Source organism: Diabrotica undecimpunctata, chromosome 5 (genome assembly GCF_040954645.1).
Source record: "Diabrotica undecimpunctata isolate CICGRU chromosome 5, icDiaUnde3, whole genome shotgun sequence".
NCBI classification, from domain to species: Eukaryota; Metazoa; Arthropoda; class Insecta; order Coleoptera; family Chrysomelidae; genus Diabrotica; species Diabrotica undecimpunctata.
The window spans coordinates 87922153-87945490 of NC_092807.1; the positions used below are offsets into that span (position 1 = coordinate 87922153).

At 31.5% G+C, this 23338-nt stretch overlaps 1 protein-coding gene across 3 annotated transcripts in view; it reads left to right on the forward strand.

Annotated features, from left to right (window-relative positions):
- The window catches only part of LOC140441436 (regucalcin-like), a 211802-nt gene that overhangs the window by 70803 nt on the left and 117661 nt on the right, over positions 1 to 23338 (forward strand). For 2 of the 3 annotated variants that reach the window (XM_072532165.1, XM_072532166.1), the window contains one exon: positions 16995 to 17129. The exons of the other annotated variant lie outside the window; for it this stretch is intronic. In XM_072532165.1, coding sequence (XP_072388266.1) covers positions 16995 to 17041 — 47 coding nt within the window. In that variant the 3' untranslated portion in view covers positions 17042 to 17129. Of the gene's footprint in view, positions 1 to 16994; positions 17130 to 23338 lie in introns of those variants that run through there. 3 annotated transcript variants of the gene reach the window in all.

Consider the following 23338-nt stretch of genomic DNA (forward strand, 5'->3'; position numbering starts at 1 on the left):
GTAGTATTACGTCGTCTGCGTAGCAGATGATTTTAAGTGGTTTTTCTTCCATTTGGTATCCTTTTTTAGTTCTTCAGCTTCAATATAGTCAGTTAGTTCTTTTACTTTTACTTTAATTTTGTTGTTTTGGTGGATATTTTCGATCATTTTGATTATTCCTATAGGTATCTCTCTTGCGTACAATAAATGGATAACGTGCTTTAATTTGACACGGTCAAATACCTTCTTATGGTCCACGAAACGTAAGTATGCGGGTTTGTTGTATTCTAATGATTTCTCTTGCACTTGCTTCATTATATATTATAGATAAATAAATAAATATAGCGTCGGTGCACGATCTTCCCGACCTAAAACTTTATTGTTTTTCTGCTAGTGCTATAATTTCATAACAGTTTATTTCTTATCACTTTGTTAATCTTAGTGTTTATCAAATTAATTCCTCTGTAATTTTTTGGGTCTGATTTGTATCCTTTTTTAAAGAAAGGTATAAGGAGGCTTGATAGCAATTCTTAATGAATTCTGTTTTGTTCTATTATTTTTTGGATTAGTTTTATTAGTTGTTGGGTCAGATCTACTCCTCCGTACTTTAAGAGTTCGTTCGGTATTCTGTCCTCTCCTGGTGATTGTCTGTTTTTTAATTTTCTTGATGCTACCTTTCCCTCTTCCTTCTTAATATTTATTTCTTCGTTTGCCGTTACCTCTGGTGTTGGTGGTTCATTATCGTCACCTTTAGCAAGTAGGGGTCGAAAGTAGTCTTACCATGTTTCCTTTTGAATTCGTTTCGTTTTTATTAGTTCGTTCATTTCTTTTCTTTGTCCTTTGATCATTCTCCATATTTTCTTCTGTGTTCCGTAGAAGTCGTGCTTTATCTGTTTTAAAAAGCTCTACCAGTGTTCCCATTTTATTTGTCTAACTAATATATTCCGTTTCATTTCTGGTTCGTTTATAGTGGTTATATGTCTGTTGTGTTTTTTTTTTGTATGTAAAATGGTCGTCTTGTTTTCTTCACATTTTGTCTTCACTTCCTCTCTAAACCATGGGGTTTTATTTTTTTTTTGTTATATTAGTGTTTGTTACTTTCGTCTTTCCAAGTGATTTTGTTGCTGCGTGAATTATGTTATTCCGTGGATTCCTTTTTTATTCCTTCGACTCTGATTTTTGTTTGCGTTGCTGCTGCTCTATTGGATGAGAAGTGCGTCATATTAATTCTTATTTTACATAATACTAAGGCTATGGTCGCTACCTACATCTGCTGAGTTGAGGCATCTTACGTCGATTATTTTTTATGAATGTACTTATATCTCTGTTGGTTATAACGTAATCTATCATATATCTTTGTCCCGTAATCTATTAGAGATATTTGTGAAAGTAAAAATATAATTATTTTAATATTGTAATTATAATAATATTATATAGTGCATATACTGTATATTAAACAACAACAAAAATAATAAAATAACTATAAAAACTAGCTCGATCTGTTCTCTAAAAAAGAACCAGTATACTGGTTCAAGATATTAACTTTTGTACTACGAATATAGATTTATTAGATAAAATACATTAACGTAAAAAAGTAAGCTTTTAAATCATAACCATATTTTCAATCCACTGTTGAATACAGGTATCTCCTGTTTATATCCAAATTTCTGGCTCTTGTGTTGTTTGTTTTTTTTATCCATACTTTTTCCTTGTCACATAATCAATTTTATTTATATTTTTTGATATTACTTGGTTGGAATCATCTTTCATATTTTTCTTTCTTAATTATTGTTGTCTTAAGTTATGTCTTAATCATATTTTTCATTTAGCTTTTTGTTTCTTTTTTTTTTCGCATTCATTGTTTTTCGCGAAAGAAGTTATTCACCTGGATATGATGAACGTTAATTTCCATGCATTTAAGTTGTTTAGTATTATATTAAATGTCTACATATGTTGATTTTCTTATGTGGAATTAAATTTGTTTTGTTTTAGATATAATGATGTTAATGATAATGTTATGTCACTTTACAATAATAGGTAAAGATAATATTTATGTCTCATCTTAATTTATTGTCTTTTAAATATTAAGTGAGTTTTTTATGTTACAGAAATTTAAAAGTTGTCTGAACCTTTGTTATCTTCTTAAATCATGTTAATGTTGTTCCCTTATAAACTTAGTGTAAAACCGCAAAAGTTTTACACCATCAAAAATTATGCTCATTTTGGGAGTGGATTGTTTCTTAAACGGATTAAAGGATCTAGCTAATGTTTTTTATTATTTTAGACTTTTTCTTAGTATTTACACTGTTGGGCAAAAGGTTTACTCAAACTTCTTCTGGACTTATACCGGAAGCAAGAAAAAAAATTTTTTTCTTATGGTTAATTTGTAACACTCTGTGGGGATGACAAGATACATAATGGCAAAATAGGTTTACTTCAAAATAATGTTGTATTCTCATGTTTTGTGAACATTTGCTTTTTGGTCTATGGAGCTTCAAATCAATAATCATAGTTTCTGTATCTTGCGGGCAAGCAGGAAGGGGCTGACGAAGTTTTAACTATCTACCGACAATATTTCATAAGTGTTCAATGGGATTCATGTCGAGACTATAAGAGGGCCAATTTAACATCTGAATATTGATCTTACTTAAATATTATGTATATTATTTAAATAAATGTACCGACACGCGCTAGGTGAGGTCTTGTTTTATCATGCCTTAAGATAAAATTATTTCCTATATAAGGTGTAAAAGTGTTATAATCGCTATAATCTACCTTTTGGTCTTTAAAGAGTCTCCACATAAAGACACCAAGTCTGTTATTGCTGTCAAGGAAATTACACCCCGAAACATTACAGACCCTCCTTTATACAATCTCGTCTCGCTTATATTGCCTGTACAACTGTGCATAGCTCTTACCTCGTTGACAAATAACTTTTAAGCGTCAATCAGAACTCATAATAGAAGTATAGGAGGAACACGCGATTAGTTGACGACATTTTTCTCACTGTTTTTAAAGTTTTGTTAACTGTTTTTATTTTCTATTGATAATAAAGTATTATTTAAGTTAAAACACATATTAAAGATAAAACCGTCTATTTTCTTTATTTGTAAAGGTATCAAGGAAATTGAAGAAAACAAAATGTTCACAAAATATAGAACTACAACATGGTTTTGATGTAATTTTACCCTTATACCTTGTCCTTCCTGCAGAGAGTCTCAAACTTGACATATGAAAACAATTTGTTTCTTCCACTTAGTATAAGATTAATAGAGAAGATTGAGTAAACGTTTGCAACAGTGTAAATAACAAAGAAAAAATATAAAATAAGAAAAAAAAAATAGCGGAATTAGTTAAAATGTTCACGAGAAAATCAACTGTCAATGAGCATAATTTTTAATGTTGCAAACTTTTGCGGTTAAGTTTATTGAACGTATTTTAGACTATCTGTCGTATTACGTGATATCCTTATTCGTTCTTGTATTTGTATTGTATTTATGTTGATTGCGATGTTGTGCTTAATATTGAGCAGATAACCTTTCAGTTATTTGATATTGCTATCTCACTGTAATAATTTCTTGTGATGGTTGAGCTATTTTTAATTTTCTTACATTGTTTTAACTTCGAGTTGACTATTTGTCCGTTCCAGGTATATTCAGAATGCGCAATATATTTTTAGACAAAAGAATATAATACGTACAAGAAAAAAATTGCTCTGCCTCTATAAAAGCCACTTTCTGTGTAAAATAATGAGAGTGCATTAAAAAACACAACGCTTTTCGAAAATATACATACAAGTAGTTAAAGCGGGATTACTCTCTTTGGGATGCGGTCTAGTGTAATTTAAAAGAAGAGATTGTTATTTCATAACTTATTTACATTAAAGCTTAATGCGTTTTGAGCGTCTCTTCATGTTTATTTCATAAATATTCTTCCATTAATGTAATTAGAGCACATTTTAAAAAAAAGCTTATACCAGTGGCGTCATCACGACTAGTTTCGTTATAAAAAACTAATATTTATATAAATATATATATATATATATATATATATATATATATATATATACATATATATAATATACATATATATATATATACATATATATATATATATATATATATATATATATATATATATATATATATATATATATATATATATGTATGTATATATATATATATATATATATATATATATATATATATATATATATATATATATATATATATATATATATATATATATATATATATATATACAGTTCGTAAATCTTTAAGCGGTAATTGAGGCAACTGCGCTTTCTTAAGCCCACTGCTGACGTCAAGGTCACCTATTGGAAAATCATATTACCATATTACCAATATGATTATCAATTGGAATTATTTTATTAACAATTAATTCTATCATTATGTCTATGTTAATGCTCAATCAAAATGATCAATCAATCGGTAAAAATGTTATTTAAAACATGCGAACAGTTTTTGCAATCAGTGTTTATCGTTGTTGTTATAGTATCGGCTGTTAAATTTGTGTTCGATTGATTTATCTTAATAGTTCTCGTTCTTATTCTGTTAATTAATTTTATATTTTTATTTTAAAGTACAAAATATTAGGTTAAAGTAACACGATTTCCCGTATATTCCATCAGTTTTTCGTAGAATAAAAATAGATATAACCAGTGGTAAAAGTTCATAACATCCACGTCATAGATCCGTCTCGCAAAAGTAAAAACAAATTATTTGGAAGGTATAAAATCGACTAAAAAACAGTCCTTTCAACGGAAGAAGTTCTTTTTTAACAAGAGTATCAGTGGCAACAGTTGAACGTATTGTATGTGAGAAAAAACTAACAAATGGTTTTAATGCTACTAGAACGTCCGCAACGAAACAGAAAACCCCCAATGCTCATCGAAAAACACAATATAGAGTCGCTAGCAACAGAGAGTACAAAACTCCTTTATTAGAACAGGATTACCAGCAAACTAAAAGAGATCGAGTTACAACCAGAATGGGGAGTAGAAGATACTTGGCAAAAAATCAGGAAATGCATCAACCAAGCAGCAGAAGAAGCAACTGGAAAGCAGAAAATTAACACGAGGGCGATAAACCACACCAAACCGTGTTTTGTCAAGAGGTAAAAGAACTCTCTGAATTAAAACGCAAATGCTACCTGAGATATAAAAGCACACAATCGGAAGAAGCTCTCGCAGAATATGTTCAAGTAAGAAACGAAGTAAACGCAAGAATAAAATCAATCAAAAGAGAACATTCGGCTAAATTCAGCAGCGACATGGACTATGACCTATATAGTGCCCAAAAGAAAAAAACCAGTTAACGAGTTCGTGCAGACCAAGGGAGTACCTATAGAGACATGGCAACAGCATTTTAAGGAGCTATACGATGCTGAAGAAACGATGAATATAAACGAATACGAAGCAGATATAAGTGCTACAATCAATGACAAAGAGGTAGAAACAAAGATCAGGCAGCTAAAAAACAGAAAATCACCTGGAACAGATGGTATACCCAATGAACTCTTAAAATATGGAGGTCCTGAACTTGCAAGTAAACTGTTACAATTATTTAACAAAATCTTAAACGACACAAAAACACCAGAGGAATGACATAAGACTATCACAATCCCCATATTTAAAAAAGGACAAAAAACTTGCCTACAAAACTACAGAGGAATAACCCTCTTAAATACAACGATAAAACTTTTCACAAGTATTATTAAGGACAAATTGGAAAGGCAAATCACTAACGCTGAAGAACAACAAGGTTTTACAAGAGGACGGTCTATAACAGATGCAGTATTCATAATAAAACAAATAAAAGAAAAAGCTATAGAGTTCAGCATGCCAGCATATATTTGCTTCATTGATCTGACGAAGGCGTTTGACAGGGTTCGCATGGGAGACATTCTAAATATATTAATAAAAAATAAAACGCCGACCAATATATCAAAGATAGTCCATAACCTAAATAACAACAATGTAACCAAAGTTAGAGCAGGAGACCAATTCACTGAAAATATTGTAACATGGGGACGAATTAGACAAGGCGACAGTTTAAGCCCCTTCTTGTTTAACCTACTCATGGGCAAAATTATAAACAAAGTAACATCTCTCAATCTCGGATACAGAATGGGCAACAAAAGAATTGGTATGGTGTGTTACGCGGATGATGCAGCAATTATTGCCGAATCAGAAGATGATCTTCAGAGACAGCTCTTTCAGTTCTTTCAAATAAGCCGCCAACAAAACTAAATGTATGACAATAGCAAAAGATCCGCTCAGATGTAAGTTAGTGGTTGAGAACAACCCCATAGAACAGGTGATGCAATTCAGATATCTGGGCATAGATATATCAAGCAGACACGACCCAATAAAGGACCTAAGGAGTCAGATCAACAAAGCATCCGCATTGTCGGGATGTCTGCGTGAGATAGTCTGGTCAAATTCGTATATGCGCACAGATAGTAAAATTAGAATCTACAAGACTTACATACGACCGATCATGACATATGGCATAGAAGTGCGCGAAGATACCAACAAAACAAAACAGATGCTAAGGGTTGCCGATATGAAAACCCTAAGAACAATAGTGGGCTAAACAAGAAGAGACAGGGTGAGAAATACAAACGTTAGAGAGAAGTGCAAAATTCAAGATATTGTAAGATGGGGAAGGCAGCGTAAAAGGATGTGGTACTATCATGTAAGAGGAATGGATGAGAATAGACTCCCAAAAATTGCCCTAGAAAACAACCCGCCCGGTTCAAGACCTCCCGGAAGACCACCTAAAAGATGGAGGGATAGTTGGCAGTCTACCTCCCAGGAAATTAACCAGAGGCAGCTTCAGAATTAAACAGATTGAAAGATCTCCAAGAAGTAGAAGAAGAAGAAGAAGAAGAAGAAAATAAATAAAAATCTCTCAAATAAATTCAAATTTCCATCCAAGAATTTTAAGATGCCTTTAAGAAACGCCACTAATAAAGAATAAATAATAATAAAGAATTCACATAACTTGCGCTGACCAAATATTAATTTGCTAAAACGTATCGTGAATTCATCTGTTCTTACAGCTGGCTCATTGAAAAAGACCGCAAGTACGCATTAAAATGTAAGGAAAGCTATCAAAGTGTTCTGAACCGATATTGTTTTGATTATCTTGTCAAAGTAATTGTAGGTTATCGCTTAAGTATCGTAGGATATTGATATTCGCATAGACTCGAGAAAGCGCAGTTGCTACACTTACCTTATTGTATATTATCTATGTCGCCCAGTAATACCATTTATGTGAGCCAGGGTGTATATCTTATTTAAAACCTAACGTACTGCATATATATATATATATATATATATATATATATATATATATATATATATATATATATATATATATATATATATATATATATATATATATATATGTGTGTGTGTGTGTGTATATAATGCTAAGTTCTCGGGAAGAACTGCGTTGAGAATTTAAAACTCGACGTTTCGGCACCCATGTTGGAGCCATTATCAAGAGGAATATGGTTCCGTTCGAGTTCGGAGTCTGAATCTGCCTACTACCCTCACTCGTGACGTACAGTATCTGTTTCTATAGAACAAGAACCGTCAAACGGCACTTAGGTCTCAATCTGCTTACTCCTCAGTGTCGAGTGACTGATATTATTAGTTCTTTTTAACTCCTACTACATTGTTATAAAAAAATACAAATTATTGTAGATAGACAGCTACTTAGTGAAAATGCGGTAACCAATTTCCTAAGGGAAAGTCTTAACTTGTTAGCACTAATGCAATATCTCCTTTTTTTATTAATAAATATGCAATATTTCGTATATTTACTAAAAACTACGTTTTTAATAAATTTTAACTTACGAAAACAAAAAAAATTCACAGATGAGTAACTTTTAAAATCAGGACAGCTTTGCAAACTAAACCTAATTTTTCTCTGTTTCATATCTTGTGTAGATACTGCGTTTTTGCTTACGAGGGCAGAATGATCATACTGTACAAATAAACAGTCAAATAGAGATTGCCAGAGCAGATTTATACGAATGAAGCCACTCCTAACGTGCATAAATCTTAATTTGGAATTAGACTACGTACCATTCGATGTTTTATATTTTCAATATTATTATATGGAGATGAGACTGGGGCATTAAAAAAATGCAATTTAAAAAAAAAATCGAGGCTTTCGAACTCTGCTATACCGTAGGTTATTAAGAATATCATGGACTGATAATATACAAATACTGACTGAATTACAAATAACGAAATACTGGAGAGTTTTGGCACAAAAACAGAACTAATCACCAGTACACAAACCAAAAAACTACAATACCTACACCTCATTCAAATTCGACGTGCAGTAAAAGTAAACAAAACCAGGCTATGCTACGTAAGACTCCATAGGCGTGCGGTTTTGCTTAATATTTTCTATCAAATTAATAAAACAGTATGTACAATTAAAGATTTGTTTACTATGAACAACGAAGATAAAATATACAATGTTAGTATTATTTTCAAGGAAATTCAAAATTAGCTTCACTCCTGTAAAATAAAAAGAAACTTATGGTTTGACAAAAATAATAAAGCAGTAATTGCAACGTTGTTTTGACACTTAAACGATCGAAATGGAAACATCAAATACACTTATTTTTTAAAGTAAATTGTGTGTTAGTTCGCCTCAAAAGAAGTAACTTATTATTATGTTTTCAGTTTTTATTTGAAAAACAATAAAACTCACGTGATCCAGATTACAAATGTTACCAGAAATTGAAATCTCATTTTACATAAATTTCTTAAATTTGAATACAGATATACCTTAACTTAAAATGTTTTCATAAACGAAAATTTTGTATTAAAAAAAAAATAAGGTGCACTTGGAGAAGTGCCGCCAGAAGTAAAAACTTCTTAAATTGCGTTGAAATTATGAGTATTAATATCTAAGAGCTTCCGGTTTAAACGGGGCTGCCAGTCATGAACTGAGCTCTTAATCGCACCCCATTCGTAGTGTAGTGTAGTGCCATTTTGGTAGTCGCCATGTTTTTTTCTATCTTAATATATTCGTTATATACTCCCCGTTTAATAAATATCGACAACTGAGTTGAAGAAAGCGGATATTCAAAAGTGGCTGCGATCAAAAGTTTTGACAATTCAGTTCTAAAAGTCGAGCTTTTGACTATTGTGAATAAACATAAAAAAAATACACTATTGATAGCATATTGTAGATGAAATGGGTAAAGAAAAAAGAAGGTATTCACAGGCACTCGAGGTAGATTCTGAGTAAAATATTACCTAAGTTACACTTTGAGATTTTTGTTTTATTTATTACTCAGATATGTTGAATGTTTTTATTTTTGACAAGATTTTTCTGACCTTTGCATAGGTTTTTGCTTTGAAATTTCGTTTTCCTTAAACCAACCAATGGAGTGCCATTAAGAGCTCAGTTCACGAGTGGCAACTCCGTTTCAACCTTAAATATTACGTTTAATTTTAAAACATTTTTACACATTTAATGTAATTGTATTTTAATTCCGTGCATTACAATAACGGATTCACGTTATTATGTTGTTGGAAAACCTCATTCTAACATGTTTATTCAGTTATTTTCAGTTCTGCTATTCCTGTGAACGACTTATGCTACGATGTCTACTTCATATTTTCATATGTATTTCATAATACAGGAAAATATAGGTTTATACATCGTTAAAATCATGATGTGGGAGTGCCCCTCGTAACAATCATACTGTTGACGGTTTATTTGTACTTACTGCAGCTCTATCTTGTATTTAGTGTAGAAATGTTTAGAAAGGTTTTCGAAGCCCCGCCCATTGTAACGTCAGAGGTGAGGTAGTCCATTAATAAACACAACTGACCGTTTCCACTAAACAGACTCGAGTTTCAAAAACTCGGGACTCGAAAAACAAAACGAATTGTTTCAAAACACGCCAGTCTTCAGTAAAGTTTGTGAAAAGTTGCTATTTTGTTTTATTGGATACGAGTTTGTGTTTTGTTTTGTTTTTATTTTGTCCGTTTGGTGGGAAACCGCCATTAGATATTACATTTAATTTTAAAACAATTTTTACATATTTAATTTAATTTTATTAATTCAATGCATTACAATAACGAATTCGCATATTATGTTGTTGGAAAACCTCATTCTAACATTTATTAATTTAATTTTATCTTTGTTATTCTTCTGATCATAAAATATAAATGATAACATTTATTATAAATATAAATGAATAAATTCAAGCACTGTAATTCCCTGACGCACGCCCTGGCTAAAATATTATCACTAGAACAACAGTGGTCCAATTAAGTTATAGCAATTCTTCCGCGTACAAGGACTACTAAATGATATGGTATGCTGAGTTTCGTATACGATGTCTATTTATATAGTTTATGAGGTGGATATTATGTACGTTTATACATTGTAAATCGTGATTTGGGAGTGCTCCTCGTAATATTCATAATGTTGATAACGTGTGTTGGTTTGTTTACTGCTACTGCATCTTTAAGATAAATTTGGTTTAGGCTACGTGATAAGGGGACCAAAATATGAAATTTTCATACTCATAATTCAGTGAAAGATTCAAGGAAAAAAAACTGTTGGCCGAAGGCAGAATTCTTGGTTGAAGAATCTACGTAATTGATATCAATGCAGATCGATTGATTTGTTTAGAGCAGCATAGCCATAATGAGTGCCAACCTCCGTAGAGAGACGGCACAGAATAGGCACACAAAACATGGCATAGAATAGACTGGAATAGATATGGGGTCTGAATCCTGGGAATAGGATCTACATAAGTGAAAGAATAAACGTGGAAATTATATTATGACATAATATTTAGTAAATAGAAAGTTGAGAGCCAACTATTTTGAAAATAAAAATAGTAAAATAAAAGAGAAAGTTAATAAATGAATAAAATCAAAAGAAATTGAAACAAAATAATTCTTCTTATTATTGCTGTCTTCTAACGAAGGTTGACGATCACTTCTTTAAACGCTTCCATATCTTTTACGAAATAATGAAACCTTCTACTCTTCCCAGCATGATGACGCGCAGAAGAGAGTATTTATCCTTTCGAAGTTTGTAGTCCAGATACGATGTTTTTTCTATTTTAATTGTGTTCATAAGCTTTTTGCTATTTTCAATTTGTCTAAACACTTCTTCGGTTGAGACTTTTGCAGTCCACGAAATTTTTGGAATACGCCTATATAGCTAAATTTCGAATGCCTCTAATTTTTTTACGGATTGGGATTTTAAAGTCCAAGCTTTTACCCCATATAGCAGTCACCATACATAACATTCGACAAAATAATTATTTGAAGAAATATGACAAACATGTCAGGTTTATAATCATCATTTGGTTAATTCTATTATATTCAGAATATTTAAAAATAAGGATATTCGTAACAGAGACGATAGCGAAAAATGTTATACGGAAAAATAAATAGCATTATTCGAAACAAGATCAAAAGATATTTAAACTCAAATAGCAAAACTGAATATTTAAATCTGAGACAGAATAACGATTGATGAAACAAAATAATTATAATTATATTGGTGGGCGTGATAATTAAACGACAAAAATACCGCTACCACCTAGATGGACAGAGTACATAAAACAACATGGTGAACCAAGATGGATATTGTTTTTATACAAAAACTATTTAAAATAGTAAATTGCATTAAACAACTTTTTGGTCCATTTCCGTACGGGTGATGGTTAATTTATCTCTTAAAAACAAATTCAAAAGTAGAACGTAATTATATGGTATTTTTGATTAGAAATGTGCTTTATTCCGATTAAATAAAGTAGTGAATGAATTTATACCCACCTTTGTAGTTACATCTCTTAAAATTACTATTAAAATCAAATTTTGTATAAATATACTGCGTTCTGTAAAATAAATTAAAAACTTTTATTTCCCATATTTTTCTTCTATAGACGCATGAATATTTATTAAGCTTATGATTCTGTGTCTTCCTTTTGCTCTTAAATAATACAGATTACTAGAAATCATATTTAATTAGTTTTAATAATATTTCATATTTCCATTCTTTCTTTTGTCATAGAACCCAATTCAAAGGTTTATTTTGTACAAACACTATTCCCTAATACATACCCTTCAATTTTCATTTGTGTATCTTGCTTTTGTTTTATTTCCTGGATTGCTAAAATACGAATTTAATTTCTCTCGTACTAATTAATTGTTCACTTAAGTGCAAAAGCTTATCTTGGTTATTTTGTACCCCTGGCATTACAAGTCTGCATTTTTAATACACTATTTCTAATTGTTTCTTTTATAATTCTTTAAATCCCTGTTCACAACCAAGTTGTCGTTGCTGTTGTTTTCTACTGCTGGTGGTTTTCCGTGCTCCCCTTTTTTTAAATCCCAATTATTTTAAAAGTTTATCTGTCCCATCTATTATCTAGTGGGTATTCTTCTTCTTCTTTTTCTTAACTGGTTTTACAACTTGGGGTGAGTCTTCGCCGCATTTACCATAGCCATCCATCTTCTACAATCTTGCGCTTCCATGTCCCATTGTGTACCCCAATCTTATATAAGTCGGCTTCAACATCATCCTTCCATCTTTTTTTTGGACGGCCTACTGATCTTTTATGGTCTGGTCTTTTAAAAAACACTGTGTTTAGCACACTACTTCTGATCTTACCACATGACCTGCTTATCTTATTCGGTTATCTTTTATAAATGCGGATATTTTTCTTCCATATGTAACAACTGGGCAAATGATTGGCTTGCACGTATTGCATGAGAAAATATATCAATTCATCCTGACTGTCTTTTGTTCTATATAGTTTCATCCATGTCTTACCAATAAAATAAACTGAACTGTTTCTCAATAATTAGAATAGACTGCGCGGTTATTTTTCTTTCGGGAATTTTAGTAAGTATGTGTAAAGGCTCTATGCTTTTGTAAACCATTTCTTTTCTCTATTATTCCTTGTAATAAGGTGTGCTCGATTTAATACACAAGTAGTGAAAACTGATCAACACCATTAATATAACAAAGGTTCAATACTTAGGTTATAATGAGGAGGCCTAAATATCGCTTAATATGTTTAATTGATCAGGGCAAAATAGAGAGAAAACTTTAGGTCAGCCGACAGTAACCTCATTGTTAACAAATTATTTTATGTTGTTACCAACTAACAAGTATTTCAGCAGCAACATAATGACACTCTACGCTTGAAAAGTCTACTTCGTTTCTTTTTATGCTTCTTTTACTTGAAATAGTCCATTTGCAGTATTTTAAGCATTCACGACGTTAGTTGTTTTGCAATTTAATTTTCTTTAGATTTCTTCCAGCATTAAGTCAACCACTCATAAAAGGTCATAAAAGGTTTTTTTTTTGTCTTTTTTGGATAATTCGTTATTAATGTTTTTTCCCTTTCATTGAAGAGTAACTAAATTTTCTTTTCTTAGCTCGATAAAAGTAACTAAACAGTCCTATATCACTTTAAAGCTAATCTCAGTGTGATTTCATTTTTTGATGACTGTTTGATTATCAAATATTATAGAACCCACTTTTCCCAGATATTTTTTGTCCAAGTTTAACGGCACCTTTCAATAGTGAGTGTATCTGCTTACTGACAGTATACATCCAAAATTTAACAAAATAATGTAATAATAAAAGCGGGTAATTTTAATATTATTTTAAGAAAATTGAACAATAGTCTTAATATTTTAGATCAAACTGCAGATTCCACATTTTCTTACTTATATTATTCACCATTTGGTCGATATCGAACCAGACAATTTTTGACATATATGCTGGGACTTTTCCAGCCGGGTAAGATACATGTAAATATAAACCACTTTTTACATATAATTCTTTGTAAACACATATATCCTTCTAGTGAAACAATATTTTTTATACTTGTTTCTGATGCTACACTTTTTATGCTATGCACGTTTTAGAATAGATATTTTAAAATAGAATACTTGTACTATCCCCGAATTCAAAAGTTCAGAGACCTTTGAATTTTTGTTGTGAAGAAATGATTGGCGTGTGTTGGATTTAAGCTAGCTGAGTCCATCCGGTTCTATTTCCCCCTAGTAGTAGGACCTGCAAACCGTTGCCTTCCTGTTATCCTGCCTACCAACTAAAACTATCCTCTCCTACTTGTGCGGAGTTGACTGTCACAAACGTAACATAACTAAAGAATCATTTTTAGTTGTCACTGTTTAATATTTTCCCATCTCCTTTTTTTATGCGTGCAAAGATATTATTTTTGCATTTTTTTGTTCAATTCATATTTTTTCCATTATTTTCATGGGGACAATTTTCTTTTTACTAATAGCAATGTAACAAACATGTCTCTATATGTTCAGTATGCAATAAAATGTAAAAACACATTTTTTTATTGCAAAAAAACTATTCTTTCTGTCTATGTCGGTCAAATACCCAAACGGGTTAAGAGGACGAAACGCAATCGCCTTACTGTGAATGATCTGGTGTATCTATGGTTCAAACCCTGGCAATAAAACAATAAGAGTAATATATTAGTATAAAATCTAATCGAATAGAATACGCTGGTGTATGGAATCGACCTATGGATGATGAAAATCTCCAATTTCAGGAGTGGAAATCGAAACATCAAAATAAACATATTTTATAGTTAAATTGTGGTTAATGCCACGTAAAAATAGTACATTATATTAAAATTCCACAATAAAGTAGCTTCAGAACGAAAATATTTTTTCTGTGATGGAAGAAATGTTTGATATTTTATCTCTGTTGAGATGTAAATAATTATCACTTTTTATGAATTAGGAGTACTTGTTTACCGGATATAATATAGATATGAGGAAAGTTTAATATTTAATCCTAGATAATGTTGTTCTAGAAAAATTACTTCTCCTCTACATTAAAAGTAAAACAGTAAAAGTAAAAAGTATTAAATACAAATTTCATGAATGACATGTTCGTTGAATTATTTGGTACACCAGTCGAATTTTCTTATGTCGAAATTATATTGGTCCATGGCCATGTCGGCCATGGACGTAACTACCGTTAATGTACGTGGTCGGAAAGTGAGTGTTATATTAGCACTGACACATTTTAAATACTTTATTAGCTATTTTGGCCCTCTGTGCTAAAAATTCATCAACATACCCTTCAGCGACCTTTGGTAACTTCTAACCGCCATCTGCGATTAGTGTCGTAAGTCTCCCTAGATTCAACAACAGGATAGCATTTTCATATAAGAAAAAAAAAGCCACTATTTCAGACATCTTAATAAAACTAAATCTGAACCATATGATCGATACATTTTTGTGAAGTACCTACTGTCGAACTAGTACTCTCTAGCAGAAACAGTCAACCATACGTTGGATTCTGCTCGCAGGTTAATACCTTGCTAGGGTATACATAGATTGTCTTCTATGGTTTTAAGTTAAACATATGTGTTGGGATGCTTTTTTTGTTAAGGAGCACTTCAATTCCCTAAAAAACATTATATTGAGTTAAATTTTTGTTGAGTTTTTTATCATTAAATCAAATTTTTACAATATCCTGTATGAAACGAAGCTTTCACTTCTAGACGCCCAACATTTATAACTTCTGAGAAAAGTTTTCATATTTTGAAAACGTTAACAACTTTCACTTTTATGGGATTTTAAACCTACAACCATTAAATGGTGTCTCAGAGTGACACCACTCCCCTCTTAGTATCTGTTGCATACTATAAATGCTGTTTACTATCAATATCTGTTGTCTACCGTTACAGCAGTAGGAGGAACTTACGATTCTCAGTACCTTACCGGCATTTAGTGTCTATTACCCAGCGGTGGCAACCTGTTAGTCAATGCTTGATTTTTTTAAAAATTTCAAGCCGGGGTCATATACGACACCATCTTACGCTTTGTGTGACAAACGTGATATTTTATATAAATGGCTTCAGTAGCAAAAAGCTGTCTCAAACAGAAATAGAAGAGATGGTACAGTGATATGAAGCAAAAGAAACATTGTAACATTAAATTTTACAATGGACAACTGATTCTTATCTTCTGATCTAAAAGAGAAGTTACTACAAAAGAAACTTACTATGGTTGGTGTATAAAAAGGTTGTACATATGTGAAATTATGAATATAATTTCGGTGTATGAGGACTGTATTATATAGGGCTGCTTCAAATAAATTAAGATAAGTAGTAAGGGGCCAGATAATAGCAAATCAAGGTTAACCGGTTTCTGAACACGTGTCTCGCGGTACTAAAACTGAGATGACGAGATAGATCACATTTGCCTCTGTATACGATTTAAAAGATGATTCGCGGTATTGTTTGTGTAACTATAAGCGGAAGAGAGAGTGAGAATGTCTGTTGTTGTATATATATATATATATATATATATATATATATATATATATATATATATATATATATATATTTAGTGGATTTTCTTGGGCTTAGGTTCATAAAAAAATTTGATTTGATACTAAGGCATTTTTATATATTTTTTCGACGCTTATAAAAATGCCTTAGTATCAAATCAAATTTTTTTATGAACCTAAGCCCAAGAAAATCCACTAAAAAAATATATATTAAGGTTCAAGAACTAAACTCAAACTATATATATATATATATATATATATATATATATATATATATATATATATATATATATATATATATATATATATATATATAATTAACTAATTTTTTAGTCTTATTTTATGGCATAATGGAATTAAAGTTCATTGGAGTTACAAAGTTCCTAGTTTAACTTTTTGTTAGTAAATTTTTGTAGTTAATGTATTTATCCAAACCTATAAAAAATATCTTCAATATTATAAATAAACAAGTAACTAGCATATTAAAAAAGAATCTAAAATTATATATTATAGACACCTTCCTAATGCATGGGCTTATGCTTTTTACTTCTGCTTGTGATTGCTAGCTCTAAGGTTAATGAAAGTTAAGATTTTATGTATTAACTGCATTCTAATATTTTATTTTTGTTTCAGGGGTGTGGGACATCGTAATTAATACATTCCGTAATTTTTTCCCTTAATTCCATTGTTACGTTATAAATTGTGATTTATTTATTGTTACAAAAAAAATACAAAAAAATATGTTAAATAATAAATAAATATATTTTAGTAACGTGTTTTATTATTCTTTTTTTAATTACAACCAATTGCATCAATAGTGATTATCTTTAACGAGATATACATATAACTCCAATTTGGAAATTCCGAAAGTCTTTGTTAAAAAAAATTATTAGAGCTTAAAACAGCTAGTTATAGCCAAATCGGAAGGATTTTGAGATTAGAAACAAATTGCAATTATAAACTTTTACATAATAACACAAATGTAAGGTCAGTAATTTTAAGTTCAATTTATTTTACCATTTCAGCACTCCTAACGTCAACGCCATAGAAAACCATAGACGTCACCCTCTATGTCTAGAATGAAGCATCCAGTAAATTTTTTAACCGAAATCATCTGAATTATGCATGTTTGACATTCTTTTTTTTTTCTTTGTTTGTTTTCTAGTCCTTTCTGTCCTTTTCTTATAGATAATATAGATGATTATTAATACGACAACATATAACAAGATATAGTAAGTCAGTACAAGTGCTGGGAAACTGGTAATTTTCTCTATATTCTATAACAGATATGATTCTAATTGTAGAAGTTTTTCATAGGTGATACGGTTAGCTGTCTGAAGGTTAGTTTCAGCTCGGCAATTAATATTGGCCGTCCAAAAGATCTTGGGCAACAGTACTTGATTTTTGAAAGTTGTTTCTTGTTTTAATTTGGACTTCTTCAGAATATTTGAAAATTAGTTTTTCCTCCATAGGAAATATTGCAATGAATTGATTTATCTCTAGTATGCTTTTTATGTAATTTCCTTGGATATCTGTTTGAATGTATTGAAAATTACTAGAGTTTCCTTCTAAAATTATTTGTTTTTCGTACAGATGTTCTTGGTTATTTTTGAGATAACTTGGATACTGGAAAATTTTACCATGTGTGCATATTCGTTGAGAAGTATTTTGTATTATTTTATTGTTTAGCAAGTATCTCATATTAGGTATGATTATTGCAAATTCTGACTCAATTTGTGTGGGATCGGTAATATATAGTTGAGATAGAATATGTTCTTAAACTCAATAGGTAGTCTGTCACACACAGTTCTTAAGCTGAGCTTTAAATTCTTTTGGAATACTATAACAATCCAACATTTGGGAATAATGATTAGCAAACCGTGGTGTTCTAGATGTGAAGCAATTAAGTCCATAGTTTGTGTGATAGGGTCTAACATAAAAGGGTTAATTTAGTCTTGTTTGTCTACTGCGAACATGGAGATTTTCCAATAGTTGAGGCCAAAAATAATAGAGTGCAGTATAATATAAAACATAGTAAGATCTTTGTGCATGCTTCGGATTTGGAGAGAAGTTATGTTGAGGGACCTTTCCATATTTGAATAGTTAATTTCTTTAATCCTCTGGTTTTGATTAAATGCAACAAATCTTAAGAATTTGTGTTGAACTCTCTCAATAGCTTGAATATGGGTGTTATAGTGAGGAGACCAAACACATGAACAGTAATCTAGGTAGGGTCTCATAAGCGAACAATACAAAAATTTTATGGAGAGGCTATTTATAAAGTCTTTAGCACAACGTTTGATAAACCCTAAAAGTGGAAGTGATTTTGAGACAACAGATGAAATATGGGGGATGTAGGATAAGCTGGAATCGAGCGCAACACCTAGGTCTTTTATCTGAGATACAGAGTCTAAAGGGCAACCGTTAATAATATAGATATGATTTGTAAGAGTTTTATTCCGATCAAAAACCAATAAATGACACTTTTTAACATTAAGATTCCGTTGCTGTCACACAGACTGTAGTTTTTGATAGTCACCATCATTCTCAATTTTCAAATATAATTTTAAATCGGCAGAAATCATTAGGAAAGAAGCAAAGAGAAAACAGGAGGAAATGTCATTAACATAGTTATTAAATAGAAGAGGTCCTAGGTGTGATCCTTGTGGTACTCCCTGAAAGTACCTTAATTTCAAACGATTGAAAACTCTGAACACGTACTATTTGTATTCTTTCAGTTAGGTAGGATAACAACCATTCTAAAGGTTCACCCTGGATACCCAGACTCCTCAACCTATTGATTAAAATCTTGTGATTACCCGGTTAAACGCTTTTGTAAAGTCTGTGTATACAGTATAAACCTGGAAGCCATCTTCAAGAGATTCTATAAGGAAATCAGTAAATGTCAATAAATTAAGTTCAGTGGAGACGTTAGAGAGAAATCCAAATTGCTGGTTAAGAACACAGCCTTTTAAAGTTGCTGACAAATAGTCACAGACAAGGCTCTCAAAAACTTTGGGAATACAATTTAGAATGCTAATAGGCCGATAATTGTTCACTTGAGAATTATCTCCAGATTTTAGTATTGGGATAATAAAGCTAGTTTTTCAGTAGACCAGGAACATCCCTGTCTATAATGACAGGTTAAAAAGGTGAAAAAGAGGTCTAGAAAGTAAAAAGCTTAAGTGTTTAAGAAAAGAAGGTGGAAGACCATCTGGACCTGGCCCCTTGTTGCTATCTAAAATGGAAAGTTTTTTATAAATTGTGATAGTTTGATGTCTCCTGCTAAAAATATTTCATCCTGCAAATCAAAATCTTTATCACTATAAGTTTTGGAAAAGTATTCAGCAAATAAATTGACAATCTCCATGCCAGAAGAGCCAGAAATATTATAATGCATAACAGAAGGAACATTATTCCTGTTTTTTTACTGTTAACAAATTTTCAGAAATTTTTAACATTATCTTCCAGAGAGGATTCAGTTAGAGCAACATTATCAAGATAGCATTATAGTCAGCAAGTAATTCAGATTTTATCTATTTTTTATGCATTTTCTTTTTTTTTATTATTGTTTTTTTAAGCTCTAGAGAAAAGCAGACAGAAAACTTTTGCTAAATACTTTTTCAGGGGAACAAAAATATTAATTGCACGGTAAATAACATCATCAAATAACATCCTAGTTAAATTGTGAAAGAAAGTTTGTTACTTCCCGTACACTCATTGAGCGAAAGTCTCTATAAAAGCCATCTCCAATCAATCCTGGCTCATTGAAATCTTGAGATTCACATTTAAACACAAATGAGAGTGGAGGATGATGCCTATCCTCTGGGAGTAGGGCACTCTCAGCTCTAGATACCTCAACCTCGTTATCTTGGACCATGACTAGATCTAATAAGGAGTTGATTTAATTTTTAACAGTGTTTACTTGATACAGATTATGAAAAGAATATAAAAATGAGAGGAATTGGATGGAATCGACTTCATTTGGTGAGGTTCCTGGTAATAAAGTAGCCACAGAAGATAATTCATCAATGGACCACTAACAATTGAGAAGATTAAAATCTTCCAGGATACATAACTTATATTCTGGATACTTTTCGGCTAGATTATCTACATTATTTGCAAATTCGACATACTTCTCGATAATACTACGTGGTGGAAAGTAGGCAGTTGCAAAGATAAACTTGTCGATGTGGCCAATCTCAATCTTGACAAATAGATGTTCGACATTTTGAGTCGCTGACAAACGAACACTGGTTATGGTTTTCCGGACAGCTATAAGCACCCCTCCACCTCTTTTGAAGGTACTTGTTTCTGAGCATCTATCTCTTCTATATATGTTGTAGTCAAACATTTGCAGTTCGGCGCTCTTTATGTCATCTGTTAACCATGTTTCATTAAAAAATAAAATATCATATTGTGGATAAGAAGTATTTTTAAACAGTAGCTGAAGTTTTAGTAAAGTGAAGTTTAGAAGTAACCCTCTGACACTCTGAAAAGTTGTTGAGTGTTCTCAAGTTAAGGTTGATTTAAAAGGAAATTAAAAAAACTATCTTCAAACATAGTCGTCCCAGGAACGCATCTCAAAAATGACAATATCATTTTAAAGTCATCTACTTTAAAATGTACAATATATGTCTATATGATAAATATGAATAAAGTAGAGAAAATTAGATTATTAAAAGAATTTTCATATTACCAAGTAACACAACAAAATTTGTTTAATTTGTATTTAGAGAGCGATTTTTAAAGTGGAAATCATAACGTCAAAATAAACTTATTTAAAATTTAAAAATTAATTAAATTATTAACAAATCAGCGGAAGAAGCTTTAGGTAAAAGAAAAGTTAACAGAAATAAACGGGAATACAAAACACCATGGTACGACGAAAGGGTGAAAGCACTAGCAAATGAAAAGAAACAAGCTGTCTTAACATACAAAGGAGTGAAGACACCAGAGGCACGAGAAGACTACGTGAGAGTCAGGAATAGAGTAAACCAAGAAATAGATAACATTAAAAAAGAACACTGGGAGAAATTTACCAAAGATATGGAATACGACCTCTATGGATCCCAGAAAAAGGTGTGGAAGATGAGAAGGAGACAAAAAACAGAAATGAATGAATTTGTACGCATAGATAACATTACGGAGGAACAATGGACTGAGCATTTCACGAAATTATATGGAGAAGGAGAAAAAGAGAACAGAGAATGAATCATTAACGAAACTCACGATAGAATACTAATATCAGAAGCAAAGCTACAAGAACGAATAAAAAAATTAAAAAACAGAAAAGCACCTGGTCCTGATAAGATAAACAATGAACTGCTAAAATATGGAGGAAAAACACTACGCAAATGGCTCCTAAAATTATTCGTCGATATAATAAATACCGGAGTAGTACCAGCAGAATGGAAGAAAAGTCTCCTTCTACTGATACTTAAAAAAGGGATACTTGAGAAATCCTGAAAATTATAGAGGCATTAGTCTGATGAATAGTACATTAAAATTGTTAACGGCAGTCATAAAAGATAAAATCGAGGAAAAAGCGAACATGGAAGATGAACAACAAGGCTTCCGGAAGAACCGCAGCACAATAGACGCAATTTTTATTATCAGACAAATAATAAAGAAGTCTATTGAATATGGAAAACCAGCATACATGTGCTTTGTAGATTTAAAAAGTGCTTTTGACAGGGTAAAGCGAAATGACATCTTAAATGTATTACAAGCTGAACAAATAGACCATCAGATAATAAGGACAATTAATGAAATTAACAAGAACAACAAGACCAGACTTATAATGCCAACAGGGGAAACAGAATGCATAGAACTAAAAGGAGGAATCCGCCAAGGAGACTCGCTCAGCCCATTGTTATTCAATATGGTGATGAATTAAATAATTCACGAAGTACGAAAACGACACGAATATCACATAGGAGCACATAAAATCACGATACTTTGCTATGCCGATGATGCAGTACTAATTGCTGATAACGAAGATGACCTACAAAGGCAGCTCCACACCTTTAATATCACAGCAAACAAACTTAATATGAGAATATCAGTAGAAAAAACTAAATGTATAGTGATCAGAGTAGATGCAAATTAGAAATAGACGGCAAAATTGTAGAACAAGTAATGAAATTCAATTACCTAGGAGTAGAGATCACTAGTGACAGAGATATAAGAACAGAGACCACAAGGCAAGCATCAAAAGCGGCAAGAGTAAGTGGTTGCCTCCGAGAAACCATATGGAGAAACAAATATCTGACCACGGAAAGCAAAATGAAAGTGTACAAGACAACAGTAAGACCAATCATAACATATGCAAGGACTGATACAAGAAAGACGAAACAACAAATCAACAATATCGAAATGAAGGTATTAAGATCAATAGCGGGCATATCATTAAGAGACAGACAAACCAACAGAAGTTTACGCGAACAATGCAAAATTCAAAATATTAACAAGTGGATAAAAACAAGAAAAAAAAACTGGAACGAACATGTAAACCGAATGGGACCAGATAGATTAGCGAACATCTGTAAAAACAACAAGCCGTATAGCAAAAGACCCGTTGGAAGGCCGCCAAAAAGGTGGAAAGATAATGTACAGTCAACAACGACTGAAACAGAATAAGAGGCAGACAAACAGGAGTAATCCTAGTCGCGCGATGAAGAAGAAGATTAGCTCTTAACAAAAATAGTAGATTAGAATAATATATTTCTAAACAGAGTTAAAAACTTCGATCCGTCTCCACTTGTACTAGTGGATATCTCTTCTCAACATCGTAGATACAATCCTTAATAAAAAAAACTCGTAGAATCCAGTTTAGAAAACAATGTCATGTCTTCTTTCAAATCACTTATCACATGTCACTTTACTTCACATCCAGTTTAACGATCATTATGTTACCGTAAAACCAGTTAGCAAAAGTCAAGTATAAGGGAAGTTTTTATTTTTATTAATAATAA